This window comes from Microcaecilia unicolor, chromosome 7, assembly GCF_901765095.1.
Source record: "Microcaecilia unicolor chromosome 7, aMicUni1.1, whole genome shotgun sequence".
In the NCBI taxonomy this organism is placed as follows: Eukaryota; Metazoa; Chordata; class Amphibia; order Gymnophiona; family Siphonopidae; genus Microcaecilia; species Microcaecilia unicolor.
The window spans coordinates 137,025,597-137,043,158 of NC_044037.1; the positions used below are offsets into that span (position 1 = coordinate 137,025,597).

Genomic DNA, 17,562 nt, shown 5'->3' on the forward strand with positions numbered 1-17,562 from the left:
GTTATGAACACTGTTTCCCAGGGCACCCAACACATCACTTCTCACACTGTACCCTGCTTTCGTTCTGCAGCTCCTCAGTACCTCTCCACTCTTATCTCTCCCTACTCTCCTCCACTATCAACTCCAGACTCTGTTTCTTGCTGCATATGTTTGGAATAGACTTCCTGAGCCAGTACATCAAGCTCCATCTCTGTCTTCACCTTTTTGATGCTGCTTTTAACTCCTAACCCCTATTCACTTGTACAATTCCCATGTATGTTTTATCATTTCCACCTTAGTAATTCATCCCTTATTTATCCTATTTGTCCTGATTAGATACCTCTTTCGAGCAGGGACTGTCTCTTCATGTTGAAGTGTACAGCGCTGCATAACTCTAGTAGTGCTATAGAAATGATAAGTAGAAGATGTCTACCAGAACAGACTGCTCATCACCCATAGGAAATTTTTACATTAGGGTAACTGTCCACTGGATTGATACATCTATAGAGAGGAAGTCTGCTTGTCTAGCCTTAAAACTGAAGGGTTCCCACACATTTGACATTCTTGCCTCAATTCTCAAAGATATTGAAACAGAGCTTGCCATCAGATGAAAAATTGTTAGAACAGACAATGATTCCAATTTTGTGAAAGCTGCCTTTGTAATTGGACAATGATAATGAAGATGCAAGTGATGAATTGGACAGCATGATGTTGATAATGAAGATGTAAGTGATGAATTAGACAGCACTACTTCTAATGCTGATGAAGTATTCTTTGTCATATGGAAGTTAAGTGTTTCAGAGATTCCCTTGATTATAACCCGTGGACCCAGTCACAAGATGTTAATATTGCAACCTGGCCTAATTTGAAGGAACTTTGTCAGACTGAACAATCCACTTTCTGCTAATGCAGTTGTTGAACCTTTTTAGCGTGCTGGGTTAATGACTCACAGGCACACTTGCAAAATTGACAGTCATTTTCAAAAATTTAGTTTTACTAAAAGCAAAGTGGATTGAATTTATTTATTTATTTTTATTTTTTTTGTAGAACAATAAATTTGTTGGGTTAGAAACATTAATGGTTGCATTCATTGTAGTTGTGGTACTTTTACTTTTTACTCAAATATTATATTAGGCTATAACTTTTTTTTTTTTTTTTTTACTTAAGTACATTTTTTAAATGTGTTCTTCCATAGCGTCCCCCAGATCAATCCAGACACTTGCGGATTATGTCCCTCCGCTGGCAGGTTAGATAGAGAGAACACCGAAGTTCGCCCACAAGAGGGCATGTGCAGCCAGCTTAACTTCAGTATTATCTCTGTCTAGCAGGTGAAGAGACATGCTGTGCAGCTCTGCAGTGATTTGGCTCCTATCCCGTTCCCTCGGGGGTTGTTGAGCTTAATTTGGGGTTGAGATGCTTTGCACATGTTGGGGTTACACCTGGTGGTGCCAGGTCCCTACCCGTCTCCCCCCACCAGCCTACTGCTGCTTAGGGATTCGTCTGTCGGTGTTTCTCTCCTGCCTCTTGAAAAAAAAAAAAATTTGACAGAGACACAAATGCAGATCCCTGCAGGTTATGCAGTGTTTTCTCAGTCCTTAGAGTTCCAGGCTTCAGAGGTACGTGAGTGCTAGGCTGGGAGCTGGTCTTGGGGCCAATGTCAGCGTCAGAGTCCGTCAAAAGGTGTTTGCGCTGCGGGGCGCTTAGAACGGCGTCCGGGGCATGTGAGAGCTGTACCGAGGCCTTGTGCAAGCCCCGGATGGAACAGGCAGACCTTTCTGCAGGGGGGAAGGCGCCGGAGTCGGCCGATTCCCAATTGGTGGGAAAGCCGTTGTTGGCGGCAGCGAGTGGCTCGGCTGCCGCCATTTCTTCTCTGTTCCTCAGCCGCAGATGAACGTGGCAGGGGGTTTACAGCTCGCAGCTGTTTTGGCCCTGGAACGCGGAGTCTCGGACTATCCTCTTACTGGAGCGCCGCATGCGACGGCGTTTTCTCCAGAATTTGTGCTGCTTATGCACAAGCCTTTTTTGTTAAAAGAATGAGGGGGGGGGGGGGGGGGTAGCGAGGTGGACACCATTTTGGAGACCCAGCATGGCTCTGGGGCTGGGTTCTCTCATGAAGTTCCCAAACGGGCACATTTTGATGGCTTTAGCCCAGGAGCCGGAGGGGTCAGCTCACTCGGACTCTGATGAAGCTCAGTTGTCAGGGGATTCTCTTCAGGAGACCCTGGAGGACGGAGAGATGCCGGCGGGGGAGGGTGATGATCCTACCGCGGCAAGGCTTTTTCGTAGGGAGGAACTCCCGTCGTTTATTGTTAAGGCTATGGCGATATTAAACATCTCTGCTCCCGAACACCCGTTGCAGTCGGGGGGGGGGGGGGGGGCACCCTCTATCATGTCGGGGCACTAGGGCTCCGTCTAGAGCTTTTCATATTCATGAGGCCATGCAGGTGCTCATTAAGCCCAGTGGGATTTGCCGGAGGCCAGCCTTAGGGTGGCGCGGGCCATGGCCAAACTCTGTCCCTTACGGCAGGAGGATTTAGAGTCCTTGCGCTTTAATTACTGCGGTAACAAAGAAGACAACTCTACTGGTGGAGGGCGGCACCACCCTCCGAGATCCGCAGGATTGGAGACTGGAGGCCTCGGTAAAGGCGTCCTTCGAGTTGGCGGTTTTGTCATTACAGGCCTCGATTTGTGTTTATGCGGCAAGAGCGTGTGTTTCCTGGGTACAGAAGACGTCGTCGACTGAGGATCTAATTGAATGCCTTCCGGCGTTGGAGTCGGGTTTGGCGTACCTGGCAGATGTCCTTTATGACATTCTCCGGGCTTAAGCTAAGGAAGTTTTGTTGGCGGTGTCAGCCCGTAGATGGATTTGGCTAAAGCACTGGGCTGCAGATGTGGCCTCTAAATCCCGTTTGGCGCGGTTGTATTTTAAGGGGCGGCTCCTCTTTGGGGAGGAATTGGCTCAGATTGTTAAGGAGTCATTTGCTGGAGGACAGAGGTAAGGCCCAGGCGAAGACCTTCAGACCTCGCTTCAAGGAGGCCAAGTGTTATAGGCCTGGCAAATCCGGGGGGGGGGGGGGGGGGTGTTCCAAGCCCCGGTTTCAACAGAGACAGCAGCCCTTTTGGCTGGACCAACGTCAGCCCATCTCAACCCCTCGCAATCCACAGGGTAGCAGAGGAACCCAATGATGGGGCCCTGGTCCATTCCTTTCCGGCAATAGGGGCGGCTGTCTCAGTTCGGGGAAGGAGTGGGCCAGGGTAACTGCGGACGAATGGGTGCTGGACATCATTCGGGACGGCTGCAAGTTGGAGTTCGCCCGTCCACTGTCAGACAGCTTCCTAGAGTCTCCTTGCAAGTCTCAACTAAAGAGAGCAGCGGTACAGGAGACTCTGGCGGAATTACTGCACTTAGGGGCAGTGGTTCCGGTGCCTTCGGCCGAAATCGGCCAGGGTCGCTACTCTATTTACTTTGTCGTGCCAAAGAAGGAAGGGAAGTGTCGTCCAGTTTTCGATCTCAAGGCGTTCAACAGAGCCCTCAAAGTGAGGCATTTCAGGATAGAAACTTTGCGATCCGTCGTGGCGGCCGTGCAACTGGGAGAATTTTTGTCAGCTCTTGATCTAAAGGAGGCGTACTTGCACATCCCCATTTGGCCGCCCCATCAGCATGTCCTACACTTTGCGGTGCTGGGTCAACATTTTCAGTTCCGAGCCATGCCTTTTGGTCTGGCCACGGCACCTCGTACCTTCTCTAAGGTAATGGTGGTAGTGGCAGCCTTCTTGCGTGCAAAAGGGGTGCAAGTTCATCCATATTGCGACGACTGGCTCATTCGTGCGCCATCTCGGGAGGAGTGCGCCTGGGTTACACAGTCGGTCATGGATCTTCTGCGTTTACTGGACTGGGTGATCAACATTCAGAAATGTCATTTTAAACCTGAAACATGGCTCCGTAGACAGCCATCTGGCATTGGCTGTCATCTCTGCAGCCGCTCCTCCTCTCTCTCTGATGTCGCTGCACTCCTCCGGGGTCTTCCTGCAGGGGCAGTGACGTGGAGGGGACAGGAGGAGCGGCTGCAGTGACGACAGCCAATGCCAGATGGCTGTCTATGGAGCTGCGTTTCAGGTTAAAAATCTTTTTTTGGCGTTTTTCTTTTTGTACCGGCCGCTGCTGCTCCACAGGAGAAGCAGCAGCGGCTGGACAACGTTTGTATTGGCGGCTGCGGGTGGCGAGGGAGTTGATGTGCCCGAGAGGTGGGGGGGGGTAGGGGCTTTGGTGATGGGGGAGGGTCTTGGGTGATGCATCGAGGGGGGGTAGGGGCTTGGGTGCTGCGGAGGGGCTTGGGTGTTGTGCCATGGGGGGGGGCACTGAGAGCTGATTGGTAGGCAGGGGGAGGAGTTTCCCTACTCCTCCCCCTGCTTGGCTCGCGGTTTTGCAGGGCAGGGGCTTGGGTGTTGCGCCGAGGGGGGGGAGCACTGAAAGCTGTTTCCCAGGCAGGGGGAGGAGTAGGGAAACACGTTCCGCGTGCTTCCCTACTCCTCCTGTTGCCTTGGAATCAGCTGTCGGTGACATCACTGACGTCAGTGCATTCTAAACTGCCTAGCAGACCACCTCCGAGGGAGCCACGGTAACAGGCACATTAGAACGTTGGAGGTGAGAATTATTATATAGGACAATTAAGCAAAGCTGAAGCTACCAGCAAAGTTTCAATTGAAGTATTAAACATATGAAACTTAAAGTTCTCGGTTTAGGAAACGCTGAAAGCTTAGGTGTTGATCACCATGACATCCATGTCTAAAAGCTACGATTCAGAGATACACAAAGATATTAAATTTCTTAGAAGTCAATAAATGTGGAAAAAGGTTTTCATGGAAAAAGCACTTTGTGTTTAGAGGGTATTCCACCCCTCTCCGGAGTATTTAAAAAAACATATTATTATCTGTAAAAGCTTGAGTTTCAATAGCCAAGGGTACAGCCCATATGGTATTTCTCTCACCCGGTTTTATACAGTCTAACTCATAGTATTGAGAAGCCACTGAGCCATTCCATGAGAATTCTAAGCTGGGCTGCCTGGTAAAGATTGAAATTGGGGACTCCCATTCCACCCTTTAGTTTCAGCTGATATAATATGGTTTTTTGAACCCTTGTGTCGTACTCACTCGCAAATGCGCAGTAGAGACCCTCTCTGCCCCGCCTCCGCATCAATACGTGATGACGGTGGCGGAACAAAGAGGGTCTCCACTGCGCATTTGCGAGGGACGAAATAGCTGTCGCTAACGCTCCCCCCACCTGGAGTCGCCGCCGCCCCTCCACCCGGCCAGCGAGGGAACGCAGCACACAGCTCTGCTCTGCTGAGCTGCCGTCGGCCTTCCTTCTTCTTCTCTGCCTGTGTCCCGCCCTCGACGACGTTACATCACACGAGGGCGGGACACAGGCAGAGAAGAAGAAGGAAGGCCGACGGCAGCTCAGCAGAGCAGAGCTGTGTGCTGCGTTCCCTCGCTGTTTCAATAGCGGAGCGAGGCCCTGGGGGGGGGGCTTGCAGCGGCGACAGGAAGGGGCTTTCAACCCCCCCTTTCCTATACTAGCCTGTAAGAAGTTTGGTTCAGCTTCACAGCTTGCACTTCCCCTTTTTAAGCCTTCTCAGTGATCTATCTCCTTTAAAAGCTCCTTTATTTTAGGGGAAAATATACCTCCAATATCTGCTAGGGATCTAGTTACATTGACCCTGAGATATTTGATGTAATGTTGCGCCCATCAAAGAGAATTGTCTTTTTGCTTCTTGGAGAGAGATTTAGGATTTTTGATGCCATATTAACTTTAAATCCAGACACCCAGTTATAGCTTTTTAACTGCATCACTTGAGTTGGACCGGAGTGAGTAAGATGTCATCCACAAATAGCGTTGTTTTGTGCTTTTTCTCTTCATGTTTCAAACTTATTTCCAGATTTACTGTCTTGCCCATTAGACACTCCATCTGAGCGGTTTATATCCCCTTAACCTCTTGGGTAGATCTTACAGCCTAAGCCAAAGGTTCTATAGAGATACCAAACAATGGTGAGAGCTCACATCCCTGTTGTGTCTCTCGATGTAGCTCAAATGTATTTGTATAGGCACTGTTTATTTTTAGATTAGCTATACAACGTATGAAATCAATCTAAATAGTGGCCAGAGAACCCTAGTTCCTTGAGCACAGCAAACCTGAATTATCAACACACCCTGTCAAATGCCTTTTTTGGCACTCAATGATAGCAAAGATCACACTGGATTAAGTGCAGTGTCCTTCTGATATTGTCGAAAGTTTGCTTGGTCTTCATGGATCAAATGTGATGTCACCTGCTGGAGGTGGTAAGCCATGATTTTTGTGCCCAGTAATGAGATGGGTTTGTATGAGCCACAGGTGGTTGGGTCCTTCCCTGGTTTTGAGAGGACCGTCGCCACCAACCTCAAGGAATGATGTAACTCAGTTCAGCGAATGAATTAAAGACCCTGAGCAACAAAGGTCCTAGGATCCTCCCAAAATTAAATTGATAGTAAACCCATCTAGTCCAGGAGCTTTCCCATAAGGAAGGTTTTTTTTTTTTTTTTTTTTTTTAATGGCCCATTTAACCTCAACCAGCTTGGATAGGTGACTCATCTCTGTTGGCTTTTTATATGGGACAGTGCTAGGTTTTCTGAATGTTGAGCAATATCTTGCTGGGGTATGTCTTCTGGACTATATAGGGATTTATGTTTCAACAATTTTATTGATGAACAGCCATTATACACAGTACAAGCAAACTGTACATTCAGCAACAACCATATATGAACTCACTTGTACAATCAAAGGAGTGCAGCGACATCAGAGGGGAGAGGAGGAGCGGCTGCAGAGATGACAGCCAATGCCAGAGGGCTGTCTACGGAGCCGTGTTTCAGGTTTAAAATATTTTTTTGGCTTTTTTCTTTTTGTACCTGCCGCTGCTGCTCAACAGGAGACGCAGCGGCCGGACAGCGTTAGTATTGGCGGCTGTGGGTGGCGAGGGGGTTGATGTGCCTGAGGGGGGGGGGGGTAGGGGTTTTGGTGATGCGCAGGAGGGGGTAGGGGTTTGGGTGATGCGCCGAGGGGGGAGGGGAGGGTCGCTGGACATGGGTGGCTGCAGGGGGAGAGGAGGGTCGCTCAACATGGATGGATGCAGGGGGGGCAGGGAAGAGGGAGGTGGGAAGGGGGTCCTGAGACCAGATGGGTGGCTGCAGGGGAGGGCAAGGGAGACAGAAGGGACGCTGCAGGGGGGGCAGGGGGAGAGGAGGGTCACTGGACATGGGTGGCTACAGGGGGGGCAAGGGCAAAGAAGAGGATGGTCGTTGGACATGGGTGGCTGCAGGGGAGAGAGGAGGGTCACTGGACATGGGTGGCTGCAGGGGGGGCAGGGGGAGAGGAGAGTCGCTGGACGTGGGTGGCTGCAGGAGGAGCAGGGGAGAGGAGGGCCGCGGCACATAGGGGGAAGAGGAGGGTTGGTGGGGAGGGGGTCCTGAGACCAGATGGGTGGCTGCAGGGGGGGGGGCAGGGGAGACAGGAAGGACGCTGCGGGGGGGGGGGGGGTTACCTTGCTAGCGCCCGTTTCATTGCCTACCAAAACGGGCCTTTTATACTAGTGTATTGATAATTCTGTTGGGTCAAAAGGTGACTGGCTCAGTTTCCAAATTCAAAATGCTCTTGGTGCTTTTTCATAATTTTTCTGCAATTTCTGCCAGTTGCAACTCTAAGGTTGAGACACAGGTTGTGCAAATGTTCATCAGTGTTGAGTGGATATATTCCCTTTTTTGTAGGAGGCCTGTAATGCTATCGTTTCTATGGACAAGCAGACTAATATTCTCTAAATTGCCCCAGTCCAGAGCTTGTATCAAACCTTTAAACAAAGGTGTTTTAGAGTGAAACACACTCCAGTGCGAGTGCAGAACCAAGTGTCTCTTCCCCCCTCCCCCCTCAACAGTGAGGAGAGGACTTAGTTTATCCCTCTCTCCTCACAGCTGCTGGTTTGGTTTCTTACAGAGCTTCTTTTTGTGCCGCCTTTGTTTCTTTTATTCCTTTGTTCGGGTTCTTTTGCTTCCCGTGAGATTCTTTTTCTTTTATTCTTGATTTTTTTTTCATCTTTACCACAGCTCTGTAGTCCATGTTTAGGCCTCAGCTCCGGTGGGGTTTTGTCCTTTTGATTTGTTCCACGGCTCCATCAAGGCCTTTTCTTTTTTTTCTGTTTTAAGCCCCTTTTAACTGAGTTCTATGTCTCCATATTCTAGCCAGAACTTGGTTAGCCAGAGTGGCTTGCTTAGGACACTTTTTTTTTTTTTTGGCACCTTCCGAGGCCTTGACATCAGCATTTGCATTTCTGGTGTTTGGCTTCAATGTCGCCGGTTGCATTGGCCTGCCTCAACGGACGCTATGTGAGTCCCGCGGGCTATCCGACTCCCACATCAGCCGGGAATTTGTGGCTTCACCTCATCATTGTCTTTACTGTGGGGAGTCTGCCGACACCAGGCATCATGTCGGTGCCAAAGGCCACTGGTACCGAGGGTAGTTGGCATCTTTACTTTTGTTTTCCATTCTTTTCCTAATACCTAACATTTTATTTGCTTTCTTCGCCGCTGCCGCACATTGAGCAGAGGGTTTCAGTGATGAAACCTAGATCCTTTTCCTGTTCAGTGACTCCTGATGTGGAACTTTGCATCACGTAACTGTAGTTTAGGTTGCTCACTTTAAACATTACCTGCCATTTGGATGCTCTGTCTCCTGATCTCGTAAGGTCCTCTTGTAATTTTTCACAATCTTGTGATTTAAAAACTTTGAATAACTTGTGTCATCAGCAAATTTAATTACCTCACTAGTTACTCTCTAGGTCATTTATAAATATATTAAAAAGCAGCAGACCCAGCACAGACCCCTGGGGAACCCCACTGTCTACCCTTATTCATTGAGAATATTGACCGTTTAACCCTACTCTCTGTTTTCTGTCTTTTAACCAGTTTTTAATCCACAATAGGACACTACCTCCTATCCCATGACTCTCCAATTTCCTTTGGAGTCTTTCATGAGGTACTTTCTCAAACGCCTTTTGAAAATACAGATACACAATATCAATTGGCTCACCTTTATCCACATGTTTGTTCACCCCTTCAAAGAAATGTAGTAGATTGGTGAGGCAAGGTTTCCCTTCACTAAATCCATGTTGGCTTTGTCTCATTAATCCATGCTTTTGAATATACTCTGTAAATTTGTTCTTTATTATAGTCTACCATTTTGCCCAGCACTGATGTCAGGCTTGCCAGTCAAATTTTCCCGATCCCTCTGGAGCCTTTTTTAAAAATCGGCATTACATTCACCACCCTCCAATCTTCCGGAACCATGCTTGATTTTAAAGATAAATTATATATTAACAATAGTTCTGCAAGTTCATTTTTCATTTCTTTCAGTAGTCTGGAATGAATACCATCTGGTCCAGGCAATTTGCTATTCTTCAATTTGTCATTAATCTAAGTTCTGTGGAGCAGGAGCTGTGTTGTGCTTTGTGTACAGTCTTGCATATGCCTACGGGTACTGTAAAATTGATTAGTAGTAGTAGATGTGAAAGGGAACCATATAGTGGACTTTAGAGTTTGAAGCCTCTGTAAGTTCTGTTTTCCTTGAGGGATCTGTTAAGTGTTCTTTCGCAACACAAGATTGGACTAATAGCAAACAACTTTGACAGAGGCCAGAGACTGACTCTGCAACATAGTCAAATTTCTTTGCTATTCTGTGTGGAATGCTCTTTTTTGAGAAGGTGGGCATACAAGGCCACTATTTTGAACTTAAACCTAAGGGCTTAGTCCTCCCTAACTCAAGCCTTGGAGTATAGTGTCTCTTTAGGTCTTGGAGCAGGCGTTGTTTTCCTTGGATAGTTTTAAGGGAGAGGGTATCTATTCCCTCTTCCTTTGCTGCACTATCCTCAGAATCATGCTTTCCATTGGTAAAGTCAGGTGATGAGTGGTCACCGCTACCTTGACCTAAAACTCAATTGTCTCTCATATTTGGGATTTTTGTAGGTGCCCAGTTCTTCTAAATTTAAGATAGGTTTGTTTGATGTGGCCTAATAAGTCAGTGGTCTTTTAAGGCATCAGTTTCAGGAGGAGACAAGTAGATAATCACCTTGGACCAACCTCAGCAGGAGATAGCAAGCCTCAAGAGGGGTGGTGAGGACACTTGATTAGAGTTAGAACATCTTCCTTAATAATGGCAGAGCAGTGCCCATACCTCAACATGGGTATACAAGTCTAGAGGGGGCTTCACCTTTGATGTATGTAGGAGGCCTGAGAGCTGGTATGGGTCTATCCCACTTATCTGGACTGGTCTGGCGTGGACAATGAGGAAGGTGAAATTTTAATTTAACCTACAAATTTGATTTCCTTGATCCTGCCAGGCCAGTCTAGAACACACCCATGGAAACCATGGTAGTCAGGAGCTCTTATTCAGAAAGCTAACTTTTTGAGCAAGTTATCTTTGGTGCATTGAATTCAGTCCTGGGATAGTGAGTATGAAATGTTTGCATCAGGTTTCGCTTTGGTGGTGGTTTTGTTAGCCGTTTGACCCTTTGTGCTATTTTCTCCCTCCGTATGCTGCCAGAGGGATGTAAGCCACTTATCTGGACTGATGTGGTAGGACTTAAGGAAAGGAAATAACAGTAAGTCTAAATTCCACCTAGAAACTCGCATCTTTTTCAGCAATTTTGTTGTTTGCTTCTGTACCATGAAAAAGATGTTACAAATATTCTTGGGTTCCTAAAGGTTTTCTAAAGTATTTTCCAAAAAGTGCTGATAACTTACTGCATAGTAGGCATATGATAGTGTCAGTATTATTCAGCGATAGAGCAGAGCAAGGAACTGAGGGGGTGAAAACAAAAGTGAATAAAGCAATTGGGAAGTTGCAGGTTCTTGATACTTACTTGAGCTTTTGTACTTTCAACAGGCAAATCCTGATCCAAATTGCTGTCTTGGGGTGTTTGGCTTGAGTCTCTATACCACAGAAAGGGATCTACGAGATGTATTCTCAAAGTATGGTCCCCTTGCTGATGTTTCTATTGTATATGACCAGCAGTCTAGGCGTTCAAGAGGATTTGCCTTTGTATACTTTGAAAATGTAGAGGATTCGAAAGAGGTGAGTTTGAAGGTTTTTGTCTTGATTATGTGCTGCCATTCATCATGTGTAATTTTTTGATTTACATATAATTTGAAATAAGGGGTGGGGGGAATATAAGCCTCGTATCATTATATAAAATAATCACACATTCCTTAGCATCCCTCCGGACCGGCCCAGGATTGGACTGATGGGTTGTGCACGCCTACCAGCAGGTGGAGACTGAGAAAAAAACTCTGACTCTAGAGAGCCAATGAGAGCCCTGGTCATGTGACCCTAGTCCCAGTATTTTCTCAGTCTCCCAGCAGGTAGGACGTGAGCCTATTAGTCTCTCTTTTTGGTATTGGTAGATTTTCTTTATTGGTTCTTCTGTGCCCAGGAATTTTATTGAGGTCATTCCTGATACTAAGTGCCTTAGTGTTCAGCCTCTGGGGTGTTAAACTCGGGTGTCCCGAGTCCCTCCCCCCTATTTCCTCCCCATCTCCCTTCTGGTGTATCCCCACACAGCTTTATTAATAACTAAGGGAAGGGCTACCCTTTCATTGAAAGGAGTATTGCCTTTGGGAGAGGCAGCCAGTATTAAAAAAAAAAAAAAAAAAAAAAGAACTGAAACAGCTGAGTAAGCTATCTGTTCCCCGCTGACTTAACGAGCAGGCAGCTCTGTCAGGCAGCTCTGTTGTGGGTTTTCAGCACCTGTTTTAAAAAAAAAAAAAAAAAAAAAAAGAGCTACGAGATAGGGGAAGCGAACTAAGGCAAGCCAGTGCCTTTTTAGTGTTTTATTGCTCCTGTCAGCCCTCGGGTTTTTAGCTGCTAATTAGGCTGTTAAAAAAGGCGCGAACCGCGTTGCCGCTTTCTCGCGAGTGCTCGCTTGTTGCCGCGATGGCGGAAAAGTTGAAAAGATGTGCAGTGTGTCAGCGTCGGGGAGTTAATGCCGCCGGCGCCTGTAAATTTTGTACGGCGCTTGACATGCCCGCCGTTCCTCTTCCTCCGCCGGTTTTGTCTTCGGTTCCGTCGGGGGTTTCGATTTCGCCGTCGCGCTCCCTCGCTCCTAGTTCGGAGGCCTCTGGCTTAGTTCTTGAAGCGCCCGCGGCGAAAGTGGCGCGAACGGCGGCCATTTTGTCTCCTGCTCCTTCAACGTCGGGTGCCGCGTCTGGCCCTTTAAACTCCGCGATTTTGGGAGATTTAAATACGGAGGTCCTGGCACACTCGACAACCACTCAGGGAGGAGGTTTTCCCCCTGAGTTTGTTGTTCAGATGTACCAGGCCTTCCTGATGCAGCGAGAAGTGCCAGCAGCGGGGCTGGCAGGGGCTACAGCGGGGCTGTCAGGGGCTATGGGCAGTTCAGTTCCTACTGCAGCTAAGCCTAGGACATGTGAGTTTCCTTCAGATCTGATACCAGAGCATAGTTCAGACATGCCTTTTTTGGAGGAAGAGGAAGATTTAGGACCGGCACTTAATGAGCTGGCTTGGGAGGATCCTTCCTCTTTAGATCCTGACACTGTTCCTTTGGGCCAGGGGAAGATCCCTCGGTGGCTAGAGTGTTTCACAAGGAAGATTTACAGGATCTTATTGTTATGGTGGCTACTACTTTAAATTTTGATGATCAGCCTCCAGCTTCACAAGTCCGTAAAGTTGATTTGTTGGTTAAGGGCTCTAGGGCTTCTAGCAAGACCTTTCCTATGCATGAGGACATTTGGGATGTCATTAAAGCGCAGTGGGAGGTCCCGGATGCTGCTTTTCGGCCTACTAGATCTATGTCTCGTTTATATCCAGTGCCCGAAGCTGATAAAGCACTTCTTAAGCTCCCAGTGGTTGATGCTGTGGTCTCTGCGGTTACTAAACGCAACACAGTCCCAGTAGATGGAGGAACGGCGCTTAAAGATACTCAAGACAGGCGTTTGGACTCTCTTTTGAAGCATAATTTTGAAGTTTCCTCCCTGGCAGTGCAGGCGGCCATTTGCGGATCTTTAGTGGCCAGGGCCTGCTTTCGGTGGGCCGAAAGAGTCTTGGATAGATCTTCCGATGATCTTGCAGCTATAGATGTCGAAGTGGCAAAGATTGAAACAGGCTCTGCTTTTTTAGCCGATGCACTATATGACCTGTTGAGGGCTTCTTCTAAATCTTTGGCCCTGGGAGTTGCAGCTCGCCGCTCTCTTTGGTTGAAAGGTTGGTCGGCAGATGCAGCCTCCAAATCTAAGTTGAGTAAATTTCCCTTTAGGGGTTCATTTTTGTTTGGAGACGATTTGGACAAATTGGTTCACTCCCTAGGAGACTCTAAGGTGCCTCGTCTCCCTGAAGATCGGCCTCGCCTATCCAGTCGGGGGGCCTTCTTTGGACGTGGTAGGCTAAGGTCTTTCCGTAGATTTCAGCCTGATAAAGCTTCACAGCCTCAGAGGTCGCGTTTCTTTTCCAGGAACCAGTCCTTTCGAGGTTACCGCAGAGGAGGCAGATTCTCAAGCGGCAATTTTCGCTCCCCTGCGCGTCCTTCCCAATGAAGGTGCGAGGGCCCCTTCTCTGGTACCTGTCGGAGCTCGGCTTTCTCAGTTTTATCAGAGGTGGGCCCACATTACATCAGATCAGTGGGTCTTGGAGGTGGTTCGAGACGGATATGCCTTAGAATTTGCAAGGCCTATTTCAGACGCCTTTCTGGAGTCTCCCTGTCGTTCTCCCCTCAAAGCGCGTGCGGTTCGGGAGACTCTCCAGAGGCTCTTAGATCTCCAGGCGATTTATCCAGTTCCTCCTGCCGAGTACAAGCAAGGTCGGTATTCCATTTACTTTGTGGTGCCCAAAAAGGAGGACTCCCATCGTCCTATTCTCGACCTCAAAGCTGTCAATCGCGCTCTCAAGGTCACCAGTTTCCGGATGGAGACCCTTCGGTCAGTCATAGTAGCAGTGCGCAAGGGAGAGTATTTAACAGCTTTGGACCTGACAGAGGCCTATTTGCATATTCCCATTCGTCCTGCTCACCACAAGTTTTTGCGTTTTGCAATTCTAGGCCGACATTATCAGTGTCGCGCTCTGCCTTTCGGCCTGGCGACGGCGCCGCGCACATTTACCAAAGTGATGGTCGTGGTGGCAGCGGCTCTCAGGAAGGAAGGGATTTTGGTTCATCCCTACCTGGACGACTGGTTGATAAGGGCAAAGACTTATCAAGAAAGTTGTCAGGTCACGGAGCGAGTAGTATTGTTCCTGCAGTCCCTAGGTTGGGTGGTGAACATAGCCAAGAGCCATTTGGTTCCCTCTCAGTCTCTAGAGTATTTGGGGGTCACCTTCGATACTGCGAGGGGTCGAGTTTTTCTTCCGCAGGGCAGAATCCTAAAGCTCCGGTCTCAAGTTCGGAATTTGATGCATCTGAAAGTACCGTGTGCTCGAGACTATCTTCAGGTTCTCGGTTCCATGGCTGCCTCGATAGAAGTAGTTCCCTGGGCCAGGGCTCACATGAGATCTCTTCAGTGGTCTCTTCTGACCCGGTGGTCTGCTCAAACAGATTCCCTTCTGTTGAGACTGCCTTTGCGGCTCCGGGAGCGAATCTCTCTGTTTTGGTGGCTACGGATGCAGAATCTCACTGTGGGGATGCCATTGGAGACTCCGCGGTGGATTCCTCTAACAACAGATGCCAGTCTCCGAGGCTGGGGGGCTCATTGCCTGGACAAGTGGGCCCAGGGCCTCTGGTCGCCGCTGGAAGCAGTTCAATCCATCAACTTTCTGGAGACCAGGGCGATTCGGTTAGCTCTGCTGCACTTCGGTTCTCTTCTGGAGGGCACAGCGGTGCGAGTTCTCTCGGACAACGCCTCGGCAGTAGCCTACATCAACCGCCAGGGAGGTACGAGGTGCCGTCTCCTGTGTCGGGAAGCGGAGAGTCTCCTGGCGTGGGCGGAGATTCACCTCACGGCCATCTCAGCCTCGCATGTGGCAGGAGTGGACAACGTCCAAGCAGACTTCCTCAGTCGTCACACTCTAGATCCCGGGGAATGGGCTCTGAGCGATCGGGCGTTCCAGTTGATAGTACAGCGCTGGGGTCTTCCAGTACTAGATCTCTTTGCCTCCAGGCTCAACTCCAAAGTTCCTCGCTTCTTCAGTCGCCGAAAGGATGTAAGGGCGGCAGGGGTAGACGCCCTCTTGCAGCAATGGCCCTCCGGCCTTCTTTACGCGTTTCCTCCATGGCCACTAATAGGTCGTCTCCTTCAGAAGATCGAAGACCATGGGGGGCCGATCATTTTGGTGGCACCGGACTGGCCTCGGCGTCCCTGGTACGCGGATCTCCAGCGTCTGTCCGTGGCGTCTCCTCTTCGTCTTCCGGCACACAAGGCTTTGCTGGTTCAAGGACCAGTTCCGCATCCAGATCCAGCTCGATTTTGTCTTACGGCTTGGCTCTTGAACGAGCTCGTTTAACTAAGCGAGGATTTTCAACGCCAGTAATTTCTACCATGCTGCAGTCTCGTCGCCGTTCCACCTCTTTAAACTATATTCGCACGTGGAGAATTTTTGAGGATTGGTGTGCAGAAGCTGACATTGTTCCTTTTCGGGCGTCAGTACCTCAGATGTTAGATTTTTTACAGCGAGGTTTTGATAAGGGACTCTCTCTTTCGTCGCTGAAGGTGCAGGCGGCAGCTTTGTCCTGTTTCAGAGGTAGAATAAGGGGTAAGTCTTTGGCTAGTCTTCCCGAGGTGGCTCGTTTTTTGAAGGGGGTCAGCCTTCTTCGTCCTCCGGTCAGATCGGTTTTTCCATCGTGGGACCTTAATCTGGTGCTTTCGTCTCTGACAAAGCCTCCTTTTGAGCCTTTACAAACATGTTCTCTGAAGGATTTAACGCTTAAGACGGTGTTTTTGGTGGCTATCGCGTCAGCCAGAAGAGTCTCAGAGTTGCAAGCTTTTTCCTGTAGATCTCCATTTCTGGAATTTTCTAAAGAGCGAGTGGTCCTTCGGCCGGTTCCTTCCTTTTTGCCCAAGGTACTATCTCGGTTTCATATGTCCCAGTCGGTTTTTCTTCCTATTCTGGGATCCTCCTCCGGAACGCAGGAGCAGCGAAAGTTGTATACTCTGGATGTTAGGAGAGTACTTAAACGGTATCTTGCGGTTACGGAGGACTTCCGTCGATCAGACCGCCTCTTTCTGCTGTTGGCTGGTCATCGCAAGGGCCTGGCAGCTTCTAAGCCTACTTTGTCTCGGTGGATCAAAGAAATGATAGCGTCTGCTTATCTTTTGGCAGACAGACCAGTCCCGGCAGCGCTTAAAGCTCATTCTACCCGGGGGCAGGCAGCCTCGTGGGCGGAGTGTTCCTTGGTGCCACCAGCGGAGATCTGTAAGGCAGCGACTTGGTCGTCACTTCATTCTTTCTCTAGGCATTACAGGCTAGATGTACAGTGTCGTCAGGAGACCGTCTTTGCATCTCGCGTACTCACAGCGGGTTTGCTGGGGTCCCTCCCTTAGGACTACTGCTTTGTTACGTCCCATCAGTCCAATCCTGGGCCGGTCCGGAGGGATGCTAAGGAAGGAGAAATTAGACCTTACCTGCTAATTTGCTTTCCTTTAGTCCCTCCGGACCGGCCCAGGTCCCTCCCGTGTTCTATGGTTCTCAATTTTACTGTGTACAGAGATGCAACTGTCGTCTACAGAGCTGTTCTGCTAGTTAGACAGTTAAAGGAGATACATTATGCTCTATAAGAAATACAAATGCATTATGTTCTACAAGTTAAATGTTTTGCAAGTTCTCTGGTTATTCAGTTCGTAATATTGTACAACTTGCACAGTTTAAGGGATACACATTTCTGTTCTTAATTGGCCATGCCACGGCTCTGAGCTGAGTTGTTGGTGCGCCCAGTGTCACGGCAAAGCCGTAGTTTAAGCATGTTGGTTTCTCTCGTGCTGCCTGGCTGCTTAAATTCCTCAGGGCACAGAATATAGGTCCTTCTTTTCCTTTCTGCTTGGTTATTCAAATACTGGGACTAGGGTCACATGACCAGGGCTCTCATTGGCTCTCTAGAGTCAGAGTTTTTTTCTCAGTCTCCACCTGCTGGTAGGCGTGCACAACCCATCAGTCCAATCCTGGGCCGGTCCGGAGGGACTAAAGGAAAGCAAATTAGCAGGTAAGGTCTAATTTCTCCTTCACAATAATTAGACCACATTAGTGAGCCAAGAGAAATAGAAAAATATACAAAGAAAGAAGTTAAGCTGGCTGCACATGCCCTCTTGTGGGCGAGCTTCTGTGTTCTCTCTGTCTGGCCTGCAAGTGGAGGGTCATGACCCACAAGTCTCTGGATTGATCTGAGGAACTAATGGAAAGAAAATTATCAGGTAAGACATAATTTTACCTTCACTTCAGTTTTTCACTTTTGCATAAGTATAAAAATGTACATTTATTTTTACTTAAGTACTTTGGACTAGTACTTTGAGCTTTTTGCTGTTCGGAAGTTAACCATCAGGTAGTGTTGTTCAATCGGACAAGATGGAGCAGA

General features: G+C 48.5%; 1 protein-coding gene across 2 annotated transcripts in view; it reads left to right on the top strand.

Annotated features, from left to right (window-relative positions):
• The window catches only part of TRA2B (transformer 2 beta homolog), a 292,195-nt gene that overhangs the window by 105,870 nt on the left and 168,763 nt on the right, over positions 1 to 17,562 (top strand). For both annotated transcript variants that reach the window (XM_030210189.1, XM_030210190.1), the window contains exon 4: positions 10,941 to 11,129. In XM_030210189.1, coding sequence (XP_030066049.1) covers positions 10,941 to 11,129 — 189 coding nt within the window. The remainder of the gene's footprint in view (positions 1 to 10,940; positions 11,130 to 17,562) is intronic.